Source organism: Pantherophis guttatus, chromosome 5 (genome assembly GCF_059756535.1).
Source record: "Pantherophis guttatus breed Tessera chromosome 5, ASM5975653v1, whole genome shotgun sequence".
NCBI lineage: Eukaryota > Metazoa > Chordata > Lepidosauria > Squamata > Colubridae > Pantherophis > Pantherophis guttatus.
Genome location: NC_142067.1, coordinates 1,618,993 through 1,642,610, shown reverse-complemented (window position 1 = coordinate 1,642,610; position 23,618 = coordinate 1,618,993). Strand labels below are relative to the sequence as shown.

The 23,618-nt window shown below is 47.6% G+C and overlaps 1 protein-coding gene across 3 annotated transcripts in view; it reads right to left on the bottom strand.

The window, feature by feature from the left end:
* PDE2A (phosphodiesterase 2A) overlaps positions 1-23,618 on the bottom strand; it is a 296,539-nt gene that overhangs the window by 189,931 nt on the left and 82,990 nt on the right. The window contains exon 2 of one of the 3 annotated variants that reach the window (XM_087895695.1): positions 17,962-18,043. In XM_087895695.1, coding sequence (XP_087751821.1) covers positions 17,962-18,043 — 82 coding nt within the window. Of the gene's footprint in view, positions 1-11,147; positions 11,233-17,961; positions 18,161-23,618 lie in introns of those variants that run through there. The other 2 variants (XM_087895696.1, XM_087895697.1) reach the window with 2 other exon arrangements.

The following is a 23,618-nucleotide window of genomic DNA, read 5'->3' as shown; positions in this document are numbered from 1 at the left end:
GGTGGCAAGCAGTTCCACAGGTCAATTGTTCTCACCGTTAGGAAGTTTCTCCTTAATTCCAGGTTGCTTCTCTCAATTAGTTTCCAACTGTTGCTTCTTGTCCTGCCCTTCAGGTGCTTTGGAGAATAGGTGGAGCCCCCCCCCCCCCGCTTCTTTGTGGCAGCCCCTCAAATATTGGAAGCCTGCTCTCATGTCCCTCCTGGTCTTTCTTTTCACTCGATGTACCGTTCTTTGTATGTTTTACCCTCCAGCCTTTTAAGCGTCTTCCTTGTTCTTCTCTGCACTTCTTTTCTAGAGCCTCAGCATCTTTTTTTGGTACGCAGCGGCCCAGCTGAGGCTGATTCACCCCCGCCTCTCTAAGCCTCCTCGTGGGGTCCTCTTGCAACCTTGGATGGGGATGGGAAGGGAAGGCGGGACGAAGACAGTCGATGTGAGCCCTCCGGCTGAGTAGGACACCCACGTGCGCCCGATCCCCATGGCAACTAGCGAGTAAGATGGGTGTTTTCTTCCTGCCGGCTCAGGGCTTCATCCTGTTCCATTCATCCATAACGGCGTCGCCATCCTTCGCCACTTCCCGAGCTGCTGCGAAGGGCTTTTGTGTCACAATGCGGGACTTTTATTTACTTATTTATTGATTCGAAACCTTTATATGCAGCCGCTCGTCTTACAAAGTTCTGGGCGGGTCCCCTCCTTTCGAAGTTTCAAACAGCAGGAAAGGCAGGTTAAGAGGCTGGGAGCCAGCAAGAAAACCTGGCACCAAGACCAGCGTCTAACTTGCAAGGAGCCAATCTCCTCCCAGAGCTGGGGTGTGGGGTGGGGAGGATCCTAGAATGCGAGGGCCGGAAGGGACCTCGGAGGTCTTCTAGTCCAACCCTCTGTTCAAGGCAAGAGATCTTATGGCAACCTCGACAAATGTTTAACAAATCTTTTCTTGAAAACCTCCAGCAACGAAGCAGCCACAGCTTCTGGACACGAGACTATCCATTTATCCGTCTGTATATCTATTCATCCACCTAATTTCTCTATCTCTCTCATCTATCCATCCTTCCTTCTATCCATCCATCCATTCTATCATCTATCTGTCTGTCTGTCTGTCTGTCTGTCTATCCATCTATCCATCCATCCATCCAATTTCTCTCTCATCTATCTCACTCATCCATCCATCCATCAAATTTCTCTGTATCTCATCTATCTCTCAGCCATTCATCCGTCCATCCATCCATCCATCCATCCATCCATCCATCCATCCATCCATCCATCTATCCTGTTCGTCTATCATCTATCCATCTAATCAATCTCTCTCTTGTATCTGTCTATATCTATCTGTCTGTCTGTCTGTTTAGATAGATAGATATAGATAATCTATTCATCCTCATATCTATCTGTATCATATCTATCTGTATCTATCTATCTATCTATCCATCCATCCATTCATCCATTCATCTATTCATCTCCATCTAATTTCTCTACCTCCCATCCATCCATCCATCCATCCATCCATCCTGTCTATCTTCTCCTCCTCCTCCTCATTTCCACAAACCCCACTCCTTCTGCACTGATGATGTTCCCTAGTTGGGTCATGAAACGTCTGCATGAAAAGAACCAAGCTCGGGGAGCACTGAGGACGACCCCATTCAAAACCTCCAACCTGATTTTCATTCCTGACGTCAGGTGGATACCCCCAGTTCTTCACCTCCTAGGCCCATAACTCCCACCCTTCACCTCTTCGGAGCCTCCCAACTAGGTTCTCCTCCCCGGGAATCAGGATGAACCCCTAGCATCCTGCCCCCCTAGCATCCTGCCTCCTTTCCCCCCCCCCAATCTGTGGCTGTCAGCCCATCACCCCCTTTCCTGTCAAAGCCAGCCTCTCTTCCCGAATAAGAGGCATCTCGACAGAAGGAGACATTTTTACAGCAGACGGCAATTCGCTAAGATAATTAGATCTGCTAAGGAAGCACTTTTAAACACACACAAAGAAGGGAAAAAACTGGGGGTGGGAAGGGACTCATTTCATTTCCATTTTATTAGTCATTCTGCAGAAAGAAGCTGGTGGCATTTGGGGGAGATTTTACTCCAAAGGCTGCAGAGCATCTCTCTCTACCCCCACCCACAATCTTGAGGGTCCATTCCTGGCCCCAGGAGCCACTCTGCATTTTGGGGGTGCCAATTCAATCTGATTTCACGCACAGAATCCATTTGGCCATGACCCTGATTGCAAATAATTACGGACAAATTGTCCTTCTAAATCAGGGGTCTCCAACCTTGGCAACTTTAAGCCTGGAAGACTTCAACTCCCAGAATTCCCCAGCTGGCTGGGGAATTCTGGGAGTTGAAGTCTTCCAGGTTTAAAGTTGCCAAGGTTGGAGACCCCTGTTCTAAATCAATCAATCAATCAAATACAGGCAGCCTTCGACCTACGACCACAGCTGAACCCAGAATTTATGTTGCTGAGTGAGAAATTTGTTCAGTGACTTTCGTTGTCCCATTTTCTTGCCACGGTTCTTAAGTCAATCACTGCAGTCGTTAAAGTAATAACACAGTTCAACTTCCCCATTGATCTTGCTGGTCGGAAGATCGCAAAAGGGATCACGTGACCCCAGAGACACTATGACCGTCATAAATACAAGTCGGTTGCCGAGCCTCCTAATTTTGATCAAGTGACTCTGGGGATGCTGCAACGGTCATTAAGTGTGAAAAATACAGTCACGTCACATTTTTTCATTGCCGTTCTTTTTTCTCCAGACCGGACATATCCCGGAATGTGGGTAACTAAGATGGGGCATCCGTCAGCTAGGCAGGGGTGACCCTGGTTAACCTCCAGGATGGCAAAGCTGGTTTAGTCGGCTAAATGCTGGAAGTGCCACCAGATATCTGGGTCATATTATCATATGTGATGGACATGCTGAAAGGCAGGAAAAAAATACTGGATAAAAATACACAGGTGGCTGGGAAAAAAAAGATAAAGCAGCACATGGATTTAAAAGCCAGAAATATTCTTGTTGGGGATTTTGCCCGAAAAATATAGCAAGGGGAATGCATATTTAATTATTCATATATTAACCGCAGCTGGAATCGTATTGGCACAAAATTGGAAAAGTCAAGAGATCCCCACAGATGAGAATGTGATCAGGAAAATACCCCGTTTCCCCCAAAGTAAGAAACCCCCTGATAATAAGCCCAAATTTTGAGCGCATGGCAATAAGGCCAAACGCTTATTTCAGGGTTCCAAAAAATATAAGACAGGGTCTTATTTTTGGGGAAACAAGATAGATAGATAGATAGATGATAGATAGAGATGATAGATAGATAGATAGATAGATAGATAGATAGATAGATAGATAGATGATAGATAGATAGATAGATAGATAGATAGATAGATAGATAGATGGATGGATGGATGGATGGATGGATGGATGGATGGATGGATGGATGGATGATAGAGATGATAGATAGATAGATAGATAGATAGATAGATAGATAGATAGATAGATAGATAGACAGACAGACAGATACCCTGTTTTCCCCAAAATAAGACACCCCCTGATAATAAGCCCAATCAGGCTTTTGAGCGCATGGCAATAAGGCCAAGCGCTTATTTCAGGGTTCAAAAAAATATAAGACAGGGTCTCATTTTCGGGGGAACACGGTATTAGAATGGGCAGAAATGAATAGATCAGGGGTCTCCAAACTTGGCAACTTTTTGACTTGTGGACTTCAACTCCCAGAACTCCTCAGCGTCCACAAGTCCACAAGTCTTAAAGTTGCCAAGTTTGGAGACCCCTGGAATAGACTAACGCTAGCAATTAAAGGAAAAGGACAAACTGAATATTACATGACATGGGACTTATTTCATCAATGGTTGAATATTAAAAACGGAAGTTAGAAACAGAGATGTGTTAAGAGAGAGAAGCAAATATTATGATTATTATGTTTAATATTATTATTTTAATATCATAGAATTAATGTTAATGTCATGAATATTGTTGTAAATCTTGATCATTATTTTACAAAGATATTTGCACCCGGATGACACACTGTTTAATTGAAGATGGAATTACTATATTTAAAAAAAATAAAAAAAATATGGGAAAAAAAAGGATGGCAAGGTGAGGGGAGAAACTCCTTTCTGCCCCCTTCATGCCCTCTGCTTTTTAAGGAAGAGCCACGGCGATGCCAGCCTGCGTTCAGCCCCTCCATCCGATCAGCTCCTCGGCCAGGCTGCCAACGCGGATCAATTAAGCTCCGATTTATAGGAGTGTCAGCCGGTAACTGTGCTGAGTGGCAAGCCGGGAGGTTCAGCCAACGGTGGCAGGGACCGAAGGATGGCACGGCGGGGCTGGGAGGCGGGCGGAGGGCGGGACGGGCTGAGTTTCCCATTCAAAAATCGAAGGGCTCCTTCCTTGGTTCATTCTTAAAAGAAGGGATGGCTTCGCTCTTTCGGAACCGCGACAGAGGCAGCCTCCGTGGCAAAAGCCTTGGCACAAGCGATCCGCAGATCAGGCTGCCGCTGAGATTTGCAAACATACAGTACCGGTGGGTCCTCGATGTACGACCGTTTGCTTAGCGACCGTTGGAAATGACCATGGGGCTGCAAAAAAAAATGCGACTTGGGTCTATTCCTCGCACTTACGACCTTTGCAGCGTCCCCACGGTTACGGGATCAAAATGGGGGCAAGTATTGGGAAAGAAGCATGTATTTACGACGGGTGCAGTGTCCCAGGGTCACGAGATTGCCATGTGTGGCCTTCCCAGCTGGTTTCCGACAAGCAAAGTCAATGGGGGAAGATGGATTCGCTTAATGACCATGTGATTCATTTAATAACAGCAGTGATCCGCTTTACAACTGTGGGAAAAAAAGGTTCTAAAACCAGACATGGCTCACTTAGCAGCTTCCTTCCTTCCTTCCTTTCCTCCCTCTCTCCCTGTGCTTCCTTCCCTTCTTTTCTTCCTTCCTTCCTTCCCTCCCTCCCTGTCCTTCCTTCTCTCTTCCCTCCCTGTCCTCCCTGTCCTTCCTTCTTTCCTTCCTTTCCTCCCTCCCTCCGTCCTTCCTTCCCTTTCTCTCTTCCCTTCCCTCCTTCCTTCCTTCTTCCCTTCCTTCCTCCCTCCCTCTCTGTGCTTCCTTCCCTTCTTCCCTCCCTTCCTTCCTTCCCTCCCTCCCTGTCCTTCCTTTTCTCTTCCCTTCCTGTCCTTCCCTCATTCTCTCTTCCCTTCCTTCCTTCTTCCCTTCCTTCCTTCCTTCCCTCCCTCCCTCCCTCCCTGTCCTTCCTTCCCTTTCTCTCTTCCCTTCCCTCCTTCCTTCCTTCTTTCCTCCCTCCCTCCCTCCCTCCCTGTCCTTCCTTCCTTCTTTCCTTCCTTCCTTCCTTCCCTCCCTCCCTCCCTGTCCTTCCTTCCTTCTTTCCTCCCTCCCTCCCTCCCTCCCTCCCTCCCTGCCCTTCCTTTCTTTCCTTCCTTCCTTCCCTCCTTCCCTCCCTCCCTCCCTGTCCTTCCTTCTTCCCTTCCTTTCCTCCCTGTCCTTCCTTCCCTCTTTCTCTCTTCCCTTCTTTCCTTCCTTCCTTCCTTCCTTCCTTCCTTCCTTCCTTCTTTCCTTCCTTCCTTCCCTCCTTCCCTGTCCTTCCTTCTTCCCTTCCTTCCCTCTTTTCTTTTTTCTTTCTTTCATCAAATGTATATACCTTCGGAACTCACACATAGGTGATCTTGCTTGGGTGCTTATAACATTTTAATAAGTTACCACATAATAACACCCACAACCCCCCCCCATCTCTCTCTCTCTCTCTCTCTCTCTCACACACACACACACACACATTTCAGTCCTCAAATTTGCTAAGGTTTTCTGGAATCCGCATCCGAAGAATAGCTCATTCAAGCTGGTGAAACCTTGGAGTAATATTTAGGGCTTGCAAAAGGTCCTTCGCAGCTGGCCAGAAGAAGGCCTCACCTGTCTGGGAAGGTTTGGCCCAAAGCATCTGTCAAGCACCAGCACCTGGCCAGAGAAATTCTCGGCCTTTTAAAGCAGCTGTCATTGCAGTGGATTAAAAGTTATTTCAAAGAAGAAATTTTGGGAATTTTTTTTTTCCTGGGTGTGATGATGGTGGAATGTCCCTACACTTACTAGCAACTTGATTGACAATGCTGCTTTTCATTCTAAATTAATGTTTGTCAGATTTGGGCACTTTAAGATGGGCGGACTTCAACTTCCAGAATTCCCTGGCTGGCTGGGGAATTCTGGAGGTTGAAGTCCGCCCATCTTAAAGTGTCTAAATTTGACAAACACTGCTTTAAACCTTCCCTTCTAGGAAATCCCCAGGAATTCCACCACGAGGGGACGATTTCCTGATTTCATTTATTTCTTCATTTGCTCATTTATTATCCCTACAGAAGGATTTGCCCTTCTCCCCCAGCTCCTTAAGCTGCAAACTGAGATGGAAATTTTGACAGGAAGTTTGCATTTTCCGCTAGCTAATTCCTCAATGTGGGTTCAGACGTAAGGAATGGCACCTCTGCACCAACCCTCTCTGGAGATTCTCAGCCAGCCAGGTCATCGTTGTCCCAAAGGTGCTTTTTTCAGGAGGCAACCGAACTTCCTTGTTTTTCCTTGAAGATGTTTTGCTTCTCATCTCAGGAGCTTCTTCAGCTCTGAGTGAAGGGTGAGGAATGGAAGGATTGATACTCCTTGCAGACAGCTGGTCATTTGCATCCTTTTAGAGAGTCGGTGAGGCCGCTTGGAGGTTTGTCTGTGCCCTCAGGGTCTCACCTGAGTGGTGCAGATGGGTGTGGAGCCTTTTTGGAACTGCTGGAAGGATTATGTTGTGGAGCTGTGCTTTCTGCAGGATGTTTTGCATTCAAGGTTTTCCCAAAATTCCTCTCTTTGGGAAGACCTCTGACCTCTGAGGGGTCAAAGAGGCCACCTATGTCCAAATTGAACGGCCCGCCCTCAAGAGAGGGGGAGGGATACGACCTCACCTAACTCCAGTCTACCACACACAAATGGGAAAAGGACACCTTCTCGTGGGATGTTCGTGGAAGGTAAAACAGGCCGTCCTCGACTTACGAACACAATGAGCCCAAGATTTTTGTCTCTAAGCAAGACAGTCATTAAATGAGCTTTGCCCTATTTTGCAACCTTTCCCCCATTGATTTCGCTTGTCGGAAAGTTGCAAAAGGGGACACCCCCCCCCCCCGGGACACTGAGACCGTCATAAGTACATGCCAGTTGCCAAGCGTCGGTATTTTAGTTTTAGTTTTATTAAATTTTTGATCAGATGGGGAATGCTGCAACGGTCGTAAGTGTGAAAAACAGTCATAAGTCACTTTTTTCACTACCGTTGTAACTTCCAACGGTCACTCAACGAAGTGTTGTAAGTCGAGGACTGCCTGTACAGGGTTTCCTGCTCTAGCAGGACTAGATGACCTCCAAGAAGCCCCTTGGATGAGAAGTGAAACGTCTTCAAAGAAAAAACAAGGAAGTCCAGTTGCCCCTTGAAAAAGCACATCTGGGACGATCTGCAGGCATCCTTTCTGCAGGAGTTCACCCCTAATTTGGCTTCTCTGTGGGGAAAGCTATGGAGGTCCTCGGAATATTGGCCATTCTTGCTGGAAAGGAAAACGCAGGTGATTTTTACAGGTGATGGAGAAACCTAGAAAAATACGCCAGAGGTTCTTATACAGCGACCGTCACTGGAAAAAGTGACTTATGACGGCTTTTTCACACTGATGGCCATTGCAGCATCCCCGTAATCAAAATTCGGACGCTTGGCAACTGACTCACACTTATGACAGTTGCAGTGCCTTGGGACCTTCAGAGCAGCAAAGTCAATGGGGAAGTCAGATTAATTTAACAACTGCAATGATTCACTTAACAACTGAGGCTAGGAAGGTCGTAAAATGGGGCGAAACTCACTTAACAACTGTCTCGCTTAGCAACAGAAATGTTGGGCTCATTCGTGGTTGTAAGTCGAGGATTACCTGTAGCTGATTTTGATTTGATCCTGCCGAGGAATTAGCACTATTATTTGCTCAAGCATTTTGTAACAATTGGAAATAAATCTCTTTATTGAGCTTCGTGATTGTTGGGTTTTGTGCAACAGAATGACAGGAGATGGAGAAGGTGGTTGGCTTAGGAGGTTATCCCAGCTCCACAACCTCCCAGAGGCAGTCAAAACATTTGCAAAACTCTCTAGCAAGCAAGGCTGGGAATTATGGATGTTGGGGGGGGGGGGAACAGGTTGGTGGAAGTTGAATTTTTCACTTTCCCTGCCTGCCACCCTCATTCAAGAACAGATACCCAGCCCCAAGTCAGTCTCCTTAAAAAAAAAAAAAAAAAAGATAGATCCTAAAATAATAGGGCTGGAAGGGACCTTGGAGGTCATCTAGTCCAACCCCGTTTAAGATAGGAGAGCTTATATATTCACAGTCAAATGGCTGCCCAATCTCTTCTTGAAAGCGACGGATCACCCAAAACTCGGCCAGGCAAGCTATATCCTTTGATGATACGTTCTCACGGATAGAAAATTCCACCTTAATTCTAGATTGGATCTCTCTTGGATAAGCTTTCATCTTATGACTTCTTGTCCTGCCCTCTGGCCCTTTGGAGAACAAATCGACATACACACACACACACCTCTTTTAATAAATAACAAAAACTCAACAGGTGGATAAAAATGCCAAATCCTGTCCGAACATCTGACCGGCTGCACGACCAACCATCATCATCATCAAGGAAATAATTTCGCCTTTCTCCTAACCCCAAAAGCATGTCATAAAAAAACCCACGGTGGATTTAGATTTTCGCTTCCTTCTACATAACAAAAACAGCAGCAGCAGCAAACAACAGACCAGACCTGTCACCACAGCCTTAAAATATGTCATTTGCCCCCAAAGCGGCTCTAATTAACTCGATGTCAATTACTGAGCGAAGGCTTTATTTGCATTGAGGGAACGAGCATGTAGGAAGGTAATTTTTAGGACTCATCCAATGCCGCCTATTTCTCTCCGTCTTTGCTAAAGTCCACCTAACTCAGAGTTGGCTGCAAGCAGAGAAAGAGACAGGCCAGAGCTTCTCCTGGGCAGGTCACACTGGCCGACAGCGCAAACAAAACAACCAACAGAATAACAGGGACCTTGGAGGTCATCTAGTCCAACCCCCTGCTCAAGCAGGAGAGCCTATACCAGGAGTGTCCAACCTTAGAACTTTAAAACTTCCACTCCCAGAGCTGGCTGGGGAATTCTGGGAGTGGAAGTCCACCAGTTTTGAAGTTCCAAAGTTCGACACCTTTATACTATTTTCCGACAGATGGTTGTCCAATCTCTTCTTGAAAAACTTCCAGCGTGGAAACACCCACAACTTCTGGAGGCAAGTTGAGGCAACACAATCCAGAGGCTATGTTTACAGGCCTTAACTACTTGCTACTGAATTCACCTGTTTTCTACATCTACACACAGCAGGGGAAACATACCGCAATTTAGTGAGCTGCGTTCACACAAACACAATATCTCCAAAAGAAGTCAAGTTTCATATTAAGCAAGGCGAGCAGGTTGTGGGAATAGAACCACACACCCAAACCCAGTTCAGTTTTTTTGTGTGTGTGTGTCTTGCGCCCAAAAGGAAAACGTGAATTCCAACTCGTCGAGTGTTTTTTTTAACCATGGCAACTTCCACCCAACAGGAAAAATAACACCATTTTAAGGCATTTTGGGTGCGTTTAATGCCTGCACCCTCCGTGTCAATCTCACTTGCAACAATATTTGACATATATATTATAAAATATCACCGCCGAGCAATATCCTTGTGCAATATGCAAACATTTTACAGCATTTTTTTTCTTCTGTATTTTAAAGGACAGGAAAAATACAATTTCACAACCAGCGGCAATCGGTCTGTTTGAGAAATGCTCAGCCCAATGCAAGCAGGGTGGGGAAAATAGGAGGAAGAAGGAATATTAGGCGGGTTCCTCAAGTTATTTATAAACGTAATAATAAAGGTTTGGGTAGCCATAAATAAATGATAAACACCAGGGAGAAACATCCAGCTCCAGGTTAAACCAGCCCTGGGGTCTCTGGAGGGTCAAGTAAAAGGATTAAGTTCAGAAACTCGGTTTTCTTGGAAAGTCAGTGAAAATCCTTCCTATCAATGCCTGACTTTGGATAGAAGGCGCAGATTGTGGTCTTGGGTTCAGGAGCGACAGGGATGGGAGCTGGGGGGTCTGGGGAAAAGCTCAGAAGATCTAGAGGTGCAAATACCATAGAATTGACTCCTGAAGAGGCGGGGGAATTGCTGCGCCCTAATTCTCAGGCAGTTGTTCAAAACTGCACAGAAATGGTTCTGCTCCCTCGTTCGGTCTCCCTGTTTAGTCCTCCATCGTTTGGACTCATTTTCCCCCTCCACCGCTTTATCTGGAGGTCTGCGATGCTCCCATCATCCCCAGCTGGCAGAGGCAAGGGGAAACCTCTTCCACGGGTACCCCCCAAATGCTGGGGATTTTTTTTTTTAAGTGACGTGGCAAAGGGTGCCCCTTAAAACAACGGTCCTTGGCTTGGAAGAGAGAAAGAATGCGGAACCATGGAAAGAAAGGAAGAGTGGAAGAAGGAACGGAGGGGAAAAGGGGGAAAGAAAGAGGAAGGTAAGAAGGAAAGAAGAAACGGAGAGAAAAGGGGGAAGAAGGAAAAGGGAAGAAGGGGAGAGTGGCAGAAAGAAAGAAGGGAAGAAGACGAGAAGGGAAAAGGAAGGGAAGAGGGAACAGAGGAGAGAAGGGAGGGAGGGAAAGAGGAGAAGATGGGAAGAGGAAAAAGGGAAGATGGGAAGGAGAGAAAAGGGGAAGAGGGAAAAACGAAGGGGAGAGTGGAAAATGAAGGAAGAAAAGAAAGAAAGAAAGAAAGAAAGAAAGAAAGAAAGAAAGAAAGAAAGAAAGAAAGAAAGAAAGAAAGCGAACAGAGGGGGAAAGGCAAAGGGGGAAGGAGAAAAGGGGAAGAAGGAAAGAAGAAGAGAAGCTTTAAGAGCAAAGGTTCAGTCAAACCAAGCCCTCTCCCCCCCCCCCAAAAATCAGTACAATCCGGGCAGCCCCCCCCCCCAACATCCCTGGGGCGAGGCCCTGGGGAGGGGCTGGCCGCCCTTGGCCCCGCAGCCCCGGGAGAAAGGAAAGGCAGCCGCTTACACTCTCGGAGAAAGTCTCCATGGCCGGCGCCCATCCCCGGAGCTCCCGCCTGGCCCGCCGGATTCCGCGCAAGTGGCGGCGAGGGAAGCGGAGCAGCGGGCGAGAGGCTCGCTCTGCCCACTTCCTCAGCCGCCGCCCCCCCCCCACACACCCGCCCCCCAGTATAGGCGAGAGAGAACAGCAGAGAGAGAGAGACAGACGGAGAGAGAGAGAGAAGGAGAGCGAAAGGCAGAGGGAGAAAGAAAGGGGAGAGAAAAAAAGAGAGAGAAAGAGCGAAGGGGAAAGAGAGAGGAAGAAAGAAAGTGGGGAAAGAGAGAGAACAGCCGGGAGAGAAAGAGACAGATGGTGGGAGAAAGAGAAGGAGAGCGAAAGGCAGAGGGAGAAAAATAGAGAGGGGAGAGAAAGAAAGAGAGAGAAGGAAAAGAGAAAGGAGGAGAGAAAAAGGAGGGAGGAAGAGAGAAGGAAAAAGAGAGAGGAAGAAAGAGAAAGAAAGAAAGAAAGAAAGAAAGAAAGAAAGAAAGAAAGAAAGAAGAGAAAGAGGGGAGAGGAAGGAAGGAAGGAAGGATCCAGATGTGGAGACTCTAGAAAGAGTGCAGAGAAGAGGAAAAAAGATGATTGGGGGACCGGAGGCTGAAACATATGAAGAAGGGTTGCAGGAACTGGGAATGTCTATGGAAGAGAAGGATTAGGGGGTAACATGACAGATGTCTTCCAGGATTGGAGGGGCTGACAGAGGGAGGAGGGGGATAAGAAGGCAGGACAAGAAATATCGGGTGGAAACTAGGAGAGATGCAACCTAGAACGAAGGAGAAATTTCCTGACAGACTGAGGACAATTAATCAACTGGATAGCTTGACCTGTGGGTTCTCCATCCCTGGAGGTTTTCAAGAAGAGATTGGACAGCCATCTGACCAGGATGGGTTGGACTAGAAGACCTCTGGGGTCCCTTCCCGCCCTAGGATTCTATGTTCCATGGGCAGCCACCTGCAACTCAAACGTGCTGTGGTCAGCTGAGATTTGCTTTGCTGGGAAAAACTGAAGTTGTTTTATTATTATTATTATTATTATTATTATTATTATTATTATTATTATTATTTCAATTTCCAGCTTTGCCTAGGTGGTTAATGCCAAAAAGAGCAGAAACTTCCACAACGGGGGAAAAAAATAAAATGAAATGAAATGAAATAAATCCGCAGGCAATTAAGCTCGATCCCAACCAAAGTGGCTGAGATCAGATCAAAGGATCGCAGCCTGTTTAAAACACAACGTGTCGTGGGAGATTAAACGGAGGAGGAGCCGGGGAAGCTCCCTTAAAAGCTCGCCGTACTTCAAATGCTGGTTTGAAAAGGGTCTTTTTATCGTGGCCAGGAAGGATCACAGAAAGGGCTACAGAAGCTCCATCTGAGAGGGTTTTGTTTTTCAAAAGCTTTTAGAACTCTCTTTGTTTTGTTTTGTTTTGTTTTGTTTTGTTTTTAACAATCGGGGTGATCAGCCAAGGTGTTTTTTTCTTATCTGCAGATCTGACCCTTGGGGGAAAGCAGATCAGACGGACAGTGGCCCCACTTCAGACGGATCGGTTCCTAAGAGGTGGGGGATCACGGAAATCACAGAATCCTAAGGAGGGAAGGGACCTTGGAGGTCTTCTAGTCCAACCTCCGGCTCAAGACAGGAGACCCTATACCCGTGACGGCGAACTTATGGCACGCGTGTCACAGGTGGCACCCAGAGCTATATCTGCGGACACGCGAGCCGTTGCCCTAGCTCAGCTCCCCAGCTGATTTTCGGCTGGCCCCGTCCACACCGTCCCTCCCCTCCCAGGAGTCTCCACGCAGTCCGTTTTCGACACCAGGCAAGTACAGGGCTCACGTGGAGGCTCTGGCAGGGCGTTTTTGGCCTCCAGGGGGCGGGGGAGGCCGTTTTCACCCTCCCCAGGCTCCTAGAAAGCCTCTAGAGCCTGGGGAGGGCGAAAAACGGGCCTTCTGGGCCTACTGGAAGTCTGGAAACAGCCCGGAGGCTTCAGGAAGGCCTGCTAGGCACAAAATGGGGCGCAGGGGGGGGGTTGTGCATGGATGCGTGGAGGAGTGAGGCACGGGGGGCATTGAATTATGGGTGCCCGACACCTCCGTGCTCCCCCTGCTTTTGGCAGATGACGACAAAAAGGTTAGCCATCCCTGCCCTAGACCACTTCAGACAAGTCTAGTCTCTTCTTGAAAACCTCCAGTGATGGAGCCCCCACAACTCCAGGAGGCAACTGTTCTGTCTGTCTGTCTGTCTAACTAATCTCTCTTCTTTCTCTCTCCCATCTTCTATCTTGTCTGTCTCTGTCTATCTGTTATCTATCTATCTATCTATCCATCCATTCATCTGTCTGTCTGTCTGTCTGTCTGTCTGTCTATCTATCTATCTATCTATCTATCTATCTATCTATCTATCTATCCATCTAATCTATCCATCCATCCAACCATTCATCTATCTATCCATCTAATCCATCCATCTATCTGTCTGTCTGTCTGTCTATCCATCCATCCATCCATCCATCCATCCATCCATCTAATCCATCCATCCATCCGTCCGTCTGTCTGTCTGTCTATCCATCCATCCATCCATCCATCCATCCATCCATCCATCCGTCTGTCTGTCTGTCTGTCCGTCGTCCTTCCATCTGTCTGTCTGTCTGTCTGTCTGTCTATCTATCTATCTCTACCTACCTACCTACCAATCAAATATCCTAGAATCAAAGAATCCTAGGGCTGAAGGTGACATTGGAGGTCATCTAGTCCAACCCCCTGCCCAAGGCAGGAGACCTTGTACCATCCCAGACAAACGGCGGTCCAATCAAACCAAGTCTCCGGTCAGTTTTTAACTGCTTTCTCACTGAAGGGACCGTTTTAACTAGGTGCAGATTTTTTTCAAGAGGCAACTGGACTTCCTTGGTTTTTCCTTGAAGACGTTTCACTTCTCATCCAGTCAGAGCTGAGGAAGCTTCTTGGATGAGAAGCGAAACATCTTCAGAGAAAAACCAGAAAGTCCAGTTGCCTCTTGAAAAAAATCAGCACCTTTGGGATAAAGAGACGAATTTTATGTAGTTTTGTTTTCGCTCGGAAATGGCTTCTGGACTTTTTGCTCGAAGCTGAAAGACAAATTAAACTTTGATTTTGGGTTTTGATGGGATGATTTTGAATAGAATGGTTTTAGAATGAGTTTGAGCACTGATGATGTTCCCTAGTTTGGGTCATGAGATGTCTGCAAGAAAACGACCAAGCTCAGCGAGCACCAAGGACCCCATAGTTGCCGTCCTCATCAACTTTTCTTGCCGGTAACAACAAAGTGGTGTGCCACTGCCTTCTCCTGGGCTATCTACCCACTCTAGGATTTCCTGGTGGTCTCTTTTCCAAGTAAGAACTTGATCTGACCTGGTTAGCATCCTTCAAGCTTAAACAAAAATCAGTGCAATGGCGCCCCCTGCTGTACTCCAGCCTCAGGACAGCAACCCATTTTAGAGAAAATTTCAGATCAGAGGTAGAACAAACCCAGTGACATCCACTTCCCCTCCAGTCTGGAAGAGGTGCCATTGCAACCTCAAACAGCCATTAAATGAACTGTTGTAAGTGGAGAACTACAAGTAGAGTAGAGTAGAGTAGAGTAGAGTAGAGTAGAGTAGAGTAGAGTAGAGTAGGAATAGGAATAGGAATAGGAATAGGAATAGGAATAGGAATAGGAATAGAATGGAATGGAATGGAATGGAATGGAATGGAATGGAATAGAAATAGAAATAGAAATAGAAATAGAAATAGAAATAGAAATAGAAATAGAAATAGAAGCTGGAAGGGGCCTTGGAGGTCTTCTAGTCCAACCCTCCCAGAATCATGGGAAAAAGGGAAGGGAAAGGAAAGAAGGAAAAAAGGGAAGGAGGGAAGAAATAAAGGGAAGGAGAGAAGGAGGAAAAGGGAAGAAGAGAAAAACAGAAGAAGAAAAGAAATCAAAGCAAACCCAGTTTTCCCTGAAGCCTCTTTTTATTTTCCTTCCCAGCGGCTTGTGGTGTACGTCGCTAACCGTCTCAAGACTTAAGGCAGCCCCGAGTGCCAGGAGAGCAGAAGGAAATTGCCGGCTGCACGAGAGAGACCGGCCTCTTTGTGCTCTTGGGGGATCAAGGAAGAAGCCCCTCCAGGAGGACACGATGAAACTGACAAGCCCAGCAGGAAGGAAGGCGCTTCGGGTGGGGATTTCACGCGAAGGCCGCCTTGATATGAGGACAGATTGATTTTCTTTCAGAAGCAGCTTCCGTGATCTGCTTGGGGGGGCGGGGGGGGGAACAATAAGAGGAGGGGGAAACTGGCAGAAGTGAAAGGGGCGTGGACCCTTTGGAAATTCACAAGCCTCTCTGCGAGCAGAAAACAGGCAGGGCTTGTGAGATTGCATCAATAAAGGAGAAGGTTTGCAGCTCAGGGTGGAACTGTTGGGTCCTTGCGGCTCTTGGAGCCTGTGGTTTTCTTGCAGACGTTTCATGACCCAACTAGGGAATATCATCAGTGCTAGAAGGGAAGGGGATTTGCAAGGGGGAAGGAGGAGGAGGAAGTGTGGAGTCCTTGGTGCTCTCTGAGCTTGGTGGCTTTCTAGCAGACGTTTTGTGACCCAACTAGGCAATATCATCAATTGTAGAGGGAGGGGAGGAGGGGGAGGAGGAGGAGGAGGAAGGAGAAGAAGAAGAAGAAGAAGAAGAAGAAGAAGAAGAAGAAGAAGAAGAAGAAGAAGAAGAAGAAGAAGAAGAAGAAGAAGAAGAGGAGGAGGAGGAGGAGGAGGAGGAGGAGGAGGAGGAGGAGGAGGAGGGGGAGGAGGAGGAAGGAGAAGGAGAAGGAGGAGGAGGAGAAGAAGAAGAAGAAGAAGAAGAAGAAGAAGAAGAAGAAGAAGAAGAAGAAGAAGAAGAAGAAGAAGAAGAAGAAGAAGAAGTAGTTATCCTTGGTGCTCTCTGAGCTTGATGGTTCTCTTGCAGACATTTCATGACCCAGCTAGGGAATGTCATCAGTGCTAGAAGGGGCAGGGAGGAAGGTTTGCAAGAGAAGAGGAGAGGGAGGGGGAGGGGGAGGAAGAGAATGAGTGGGTTCCTTGGTGCTCTCTGAGCTTGGTGGTTTTATTGTAGACTTTTCATGACCCAACTAGGTAACGTCATCAGTGCTAGAAGTTAGTAGGAGTTATAGAGTGGTGGAGAAGGAGAATGGAAAGAGGAGGGACATTTCATGACCCAACTATGAAACATCACCAGTGCTAAAAGAGAGAGGGAGGAGGAGGAGAAGGGCGGCGGCTGTGGTGTGCTTGGTGCTCTGTGACCTTGGTGCTTTCTTGAAAACATTTCATCCCCCAACTAGGTAACATAATCAATGCCTTGTGGGACCCAGAGGCTTCCCATGGCCATCCCAGACAGAGTTGGTTCAGAAAGGATCTTCAGGAAGTTTATTGGAGGTTCATGATCAGCCAGTTGAGTAATCAGAGAGTGAAGGGGGAAGGAAACCAAGAAGAAATAATACCTATCACTTCTGAAGAGAGGTGTGTGTGTGTGTGTGAGAGAGAAAGAAAGAAAGAAGACAGAAAGAAAGAAAGAAAGAAAGAAAGAAAGAAAGAAAGAAAGAAAGAAAAAGAAAGAGGAAGAAAAAAGAAAGAAAGGGAAAGGAAGAAGAAAGAAAGGAAGGGAAAGGAAGAAGGAAGGAAGGAAGGGAGCAACTTACTGTCAAAAAAGGGAAAGTTGCTTGTCTCCCGTGGGGTGTGTCTGTGCGTATTTAGGGAGTTTTATTTTTATTCCCCTGAATTGAGTCTTGCTGTCGGCTATTCTGGCAACTGTGAGCGAGGGCGAAGGAGGGGAAAAATGAGGAGGGGCTGCAATTTCACCCCCACCCACCCACCCAGCCAGCCCCCAAACGTGCCATTTGCAGAAGCTGAACGTTCCCAGAGCTGAGCCGGGAGCCGCGCCCCCCCTCCCCGCTGATGTTCAGCTATGGCAACTCTCCCAGCCTTGCGCGGCCTTCGTGGCGTTCGGCGCATGGAGGACTCCTGCATTGCAGACCCGGGCAGGCCGCCTGCAGTCCCCGGCGGGGACTCCGAAGACCATCTAGACTAGAGCCTGGCAGAGCCAGCGGGCAGAGCGAAGGAGGGGCTTTGTTCTGAAGACCTGTCTTCCCTGGGAGCTCAGCGATTGTCAGAAAGCAGGCAGGGAGAGAGTACAAGGGTCAGAGGGAGGGAGAGGGAGGGAGGGAGGGAGGAGAAGGAAGGAAGGAAGGAAAGAAGGAAGGAAGGAAGGAAGGAAGGAAGGAGAAGGAAGGAAGGAAGGAAGGGGAAGGAAGGAAGGAAGGAAGGAAGGAGGGAAGGAGAAGGAAGGAAGGAGGAGGGAGGGAGGAGGGAATGAGAAGGAAGGAGGAGGGAGGGAGGGTGGAGGGAATGAGAAGGAAGGAAGGAGGGAAGGAAGGAACATGGGAATGGGAAGGAAGGACAGAGGGAGGGAGGGAAGGAAGGAGGGAAGGAAGGAAGGAGAAAGAAAAGAAAAAAGAGAGGGAAAGAGAGAGGAAGAAAGAAAGAAAGAAAGAAAGAAAGAAAGAAAGAAAGAAAGAAAGAAAGAAAGAAAGAAAGAAAGAAAGAAAGGACAAACAACTTCTTTAAAAGGCAAGCTAAGGAAAGCAACTTTCTCCTGCCAACTGAGCGAAGCCTGGACGGGACCCCGCAGCCCAGACAGAGGACGAAGCTGGGGGCGAGGCCACCCTCTGCACGCGGAACCCCCTTCCTCAATGCCCCCCCTCCCTCTCCCCTCCCCCGCCCCCCCCGGCCTTACCTGCAGGGAGTCGGTGCCTCCTCCGCCGCCGCCGCCGCCGCCTCCCGCCTCCTCGGCCTTGGGGAAGACCTGCTGCCCCCGCCTGAAAAACCGAAGGGCAGCGATCAGCATGTGGGGCAGGATCAGCACCATGGTCCTTGCAGCCGCCCGCCCGCCCTCTCCGCCTCCTCCTCCTCCTCCTCCGGCGGCTACAACAGGCTCCGGGAAGGAGGCTTTGCAAGCAGGCTGGCAGACAGGCATGGTCCGCCCCCCCCTCCAGCCTTCTCTCCCTCCCCCCCCCTCCCCGGCTGCCGTCCCCACCTGCCTGCGGCGGCACCTCGCCTGGGCTTCCCCCCACCCACCCCACCGGCTCTGCCCCGGCCAAGCAGGGCTCGCCAGGGACCCCGAAAGAGCCGAGAGCCCCGGCTGGGTCTGGAGCCTGCAAGGGGCAGAATGGCACGTGGGGACACGCGCCCCGCACAACGCCAAGGGGGCTTCTCCCCGTAGCCACTTCTAGGGCAGCTCCAGTTTACAAAGACCCCAACGGATCAAATCATCTGGACGCCTTCAGTGCCGGGGGTGGAGGGGGGGCGTAGGGGGGAGTCAGAAGAGCTGGAAGTTCCAGGGAGGAAGAAGATTAGGTACCTTTCTCCAGGTTCTGATAATAATTTTAATATTTCCTCCCCCCCCCCAAACAACACCTTTTTTTTTATTAATTTGATTTATATGCCGCCCTTCTCCAGAGACTCAGGGCGGCTTACAACGCGTTAAGCAATAGCCTTCGTGCTTTTGTATATCTATACAAAGTCAGCTTATTGCCCCCACAAACTGGGTCCTCAATTTACCCACCTTAGAAAGTTTGGAAGGCTGAGTCAACCTTGAGCCTGGCAAGATTCGAACTTGCAGTAATTGCAGACAGCTGGAGTTAAATTACAATGCATTAGTCTGCTGAGCAATCTAGGCTCCTAGTGGAGGTCTCAGGATGACCAGAGGGTGTTGGGCTCAGAAGACTTATTTCGAGCCTGTATTTATTATTTTGAGGAATAATCAGGCAAACATATCGAATATATACCTCCCTCCTCCTTCCCCCCCCCCCAACAACAACCTTGTGAGGTGGGTTGGGCTGAGAGAGAGGGATTTGGCTCAAAGGGACTGGCAGGTTTTTTTTTCATGCCTAAAGCAGGACTAGAACTCGTGATTGGTCCAAAGTCACCCAGCTGGCTTTCACGCCTAAGGAGGAACTAGAACTCTCCGCCTCCTGGTGATTGTCCCAAAGTCACCCAACCAGCTTTTGTACCTAAGGCGGGACTAGAACTCACAGCTTCCTAATGATTGGCCCAAAACCAGCCAGCCAGCTTTCATGTATAAGACGCAACTAGAATTCACGGTCTCTTGGCGATTAGCCTAAAGTCTGGGGGAATTCTGGGAGCTGAAGTCCCCCCATCTTAAAATTACTTAAAGTTGGGAAACTCTATCTTGGATGTTCCTTATTGTGTGCCTAAATTCTAAATAAGTATCTCAACTATGCAGAAATAAAATCTACTAATTGCTTCCCTATGATTGGAAAAAGTATATATCTGGGAACATCACCTAAAATTGTATTTGCCTTATTTGCATGTACAGGACACATCCAGCTCATAATTCATTTGCCATCAAGGACGATTCCAAAATATATATACCGTATTTCCCCAAATTCCATCAAACCAGGTTTCTGCCATCATGTATATATATATGTGTGTGTATATGTGTTTATGTGTATATGTGTATAAGGGATGCAGTGGCTCAGTGGCTAAGACGCTGAGCTTGTCAATCAAAAGTTCAGCGGTTCAAATCCCTAGTGCCGCATAACGGGGTGAGCTCCCATTACTTGTCCCACCTTCTGCCAACCTAGCAGTTCGAATATATACATATGTACATATGTATATGTATTGCAGTTTTGAGTACTAAATGTAGCATTTTGTCCTATACCTTTCCTAAATTTTATTAATGTTATTTTTTGCTCTTTTCTCAAAGGGTTTTGAAACAGAACAGAAAAGTCTCAGAGTGAATATAACGATAAAACCAGAAACTTTTTGGGCGGGTTTAATGGAAAAAGACTTGGAAGAAAAATGGAACTTTGGTGTTATATCTGTTGAGGGCAGCAAGATTACTCTATGCACAAAAATGCATAGAAGGACATTTCGATCCCCACCATGGACGAAGGGCTGCAAAAGTTGATGGAGGCAGCAGAGACGGCTAAATTGATTTGTTTTGATCAAAGGGGGAAAAAAATCACAAGTACTTTTGTTTCTACTTGGAAACCACTTCTGGACTTTTGTGCTCAGGGTGGGGGGAAAATGAAACTTTGATTTGTGGTTTTACCGATGAGATGGGTTTGTCGTTATAGAAATGGCTACTTTACAGTATTAGGTAAAAGCAAAACATTGAGGTTTGATGCTATTATCTTATTCTACTGCACCAAAAGGGAGTTGGAAGTCAGATGTCTCTTCTTCTTTTTTACACTCTTCCCTTCCCTTATCCCTCCCCTATTTTTCCTACTATTTTCTTTCGCATGTTTCTATTTTATATTATAAACCAATTTTTTTTTAAAAAAAGGAAATGAGAAAGGGTATTGAGGTCTCTGTCTTCAATTGTGGGTTGCAAATGCACCCGGATAATCATAAACAAATCTTAAGAGGTTTGCAAATTTGGTTTTTGTTTTCTGCGTGTGTGGAGTGTGGTGTGGGGGGCTAAGCTGCCCTAGAAGAAGACCAACAGGTTTGGTGAGGTGTCCTTTAATTGCCCTTGTCCCCAGCCCTCCCCATCCCATTCCCCCCACCAGCTGTCTTTCGGTTATTTTTACCAACCAGAACTAAATCTGGAATTTCTTCATTCCAACCAGGGGCTTCCATGAGTCTTGCCTGGAGCGTTTAGAGAATTGGCCCTTTCACCCCACCTCCCTTCCTGGATTTCCCCAGACTATTAAGATACGGGTCGCTTCATCCTGATTTATGGATAACTGGATTGACAGAAGCTTTTTCCAGGCTGCTCTCCTTAGACGGGGGGAGATTGCAATACAGGTAACCCTCAACTTGCAACCATACATTTAGCAATTTAGACCAGGGGTCTCAAACTCATTGAAGGCAGCATCAGGGCTACAATTGACCTGGGGGGCCGAGAGGGGGGTGTGCCCAACTGGGTGGGTGTGGCCAACTGGGTGGGCGTGGTCATCTTGACGCCACTCACTGGGCGTGGCCAACTGGGTTGGCCGACTGGGTTGGCGTGGCCAGCTTGATGCCACTCCCCAAACTGCTGGCAGGTTTCCTCTTCAAACTGAGCAGATCAGGCTGAAGCCACCCTGGTCCGATGTTTCCTCCTCGCATTGGTTAAACGGGGCCAAAGCGACCTGGGCCAGCCCCTTACATTTTCCAGAATGGCCCCACGGAACAGATCCGACCACATTGTGTTTGGCACCCCTGACTTAGAGTTATATACTGCTTCACAGGGCTTTCCAGCTCTCTCTAAGTGGCTTACGGAGTCAGCCTGTTGCCCCCCAAAATCTGGGTCCTCATTTGACCCACCTCGGAAGGATGGAAGGCTGAGTCGACCTTGAGCCTGGTGAGATTCGAACTGCCAAATTGCAGGCAGCCGGCAGTCAGCAGAAGTAGCCTGCAATACTGCACTCTCACCACTGCGCCGTCACAGCTCTTTAGTGACTGTCTGAGGTCTCAACGGCCCTGAAAACAAATAACTTATGGCTTCACCTTTAAACACTTAACGACCGTTGCAGCTTCCCCAAGGTCACGTGATCAAAATTCAGACGCTGGGCAATGACTCATAGTTACGACGGTTGCCGTGTCCTGGGGTGGGGGGGGCCACGTGATCCCCCTTTTCACCTTCTGAACAAGCAAAGCCCATGGGGAATTCTCCGGCTGGGAATTGAAATCCACAGTTTCCCAAGAAGCGAAGGTTGAGAAGCATCGAATTATAATTTGCAAGCAGCTGAACTTCCAGCTAATAACTTTCAAAATGAAGCTGGTTTATTAGTTCTGATTTAACGGTTCCGTTCTGGAGGGCTCCTGGTGGAGTTTGATGTGTTTATTTGCTGGCAGACGGAAACTTTATTCTCCTGTACAGTGTTCGGTCTGAATTAAGTCGGATTTGTTGAATACTCTGGATAATTCCTTTGGTGCCATCTTGATTCATTAAATTAAAAATTGAAATTAAACCAGGCTCCCTCTCTCTCTCTCTCTCTCTCTATGTGAATGACACGCAGATGTCTCACCGCAATATGAACCCAGGTTGCCATATCTGTCCAGGGACTGCCCGTTTCCCCAAAATTCCTCTTTTTCCATTTGATTCATTGCAGAATTTTGCATTCATGGTTTTCCCCAAAATTTATTTATTTATTTATTTATTTTTATATGCCGCCCTTCTCCGGAGACTCAGGGCGGCTTACAATGCGTTAAGCAATAGCCTTCATCCTTTTGTATATTTTATACAAAATTCCTCTCTTTGGTTTGAAAGAGGGATCAGAGAGGCCATCTAGGTCAAAATTGTATGGCCCTCCCTCAAGAGAGGGGGAGGGATACGACATCGTCTATCTCCAGTCTACAACACAGATCCTTTCAGCAGCTCCAAGAAGGCTCCACCCCCCTTTGCATCACTCAGGTGAGACCCTGAGAACACAGGTAAACCTCCAGGTGGCCTCAAGGACTCTCTCAAAGGATGCAAATGACCAGCTGTCTGCAAGGAGTATCAATCCTTCCCTTCCCCACCATCCAAGTCAGAGCCGAAGAAGCTCCTTGGATGAGAAGCGAAACGTCTTCAGAGAAAAACCAGAAAGCCCAGTGGCCTCCTGAAAAAAATACCTTTGGGACACGCCTTCTGAAGGAGGAAGAAGAGGCTGACTTCCCTTGCTCATGGTTTAAAAGGTTGTGTATTGATTGCCGTGGTTCACAACTGCTTCCCCCACCCAAGAGACGCTCTGCAAACCACGACTGGGCAGGGGACATCAATGTACAGTCCAGAGGTAGATTTCAGCAGGTTCTGACCAGTTCTGGAGGACCAGTAGCGGAAATTTTGAATAGTTCGGAAAATAAATACCACCTCTGTTCTCTGCCTCCCAAATCCCAGATGATCAGGAGGAAATGGGGATTTTGCAGTAACCTTCCCCTGGAGTGGGGTGGGAATGGAGATTTTACAGGATCCTTCCCCTGCCACGCCCACCAAGCCACACCCACAGAACCGGTAATAAAAAAATTTGAAACCCACCCCTGGAAAGTCCATCCGTGACTTAATGACCACAATCAACAGAATCGCAAAATAACAGAATTGCAAAATAATGAGAGTTTGGAAGAGACTTTGGAGGTCTTCTAGTCCAAGCCCCCGCCCCCACCCCCAGTCCAAAACTTCTGCTGTTAAGCAAGACAGTTGTTAAGCGAGTTTTGCCCCATTTTACAGTCTTTCTGGCCGCAGTTGTTAAGCAAATCAGTGCTGTTATTCAATTAGTATCACAATTGTTAAGCGAATTTGGCTTCCCCCCTTGATGTGGCTGATCAGGAGGTCGCAAAAGGGGATCACATGATACACCCCCCCCCCAGGATACTGCAACCATCATAAATATGAACCAGTTGCCAAGTATCCAAATTTTGATCAGGTGGGGACACTGCAATGGTCGTAAGTGTGAGAAACAGTCA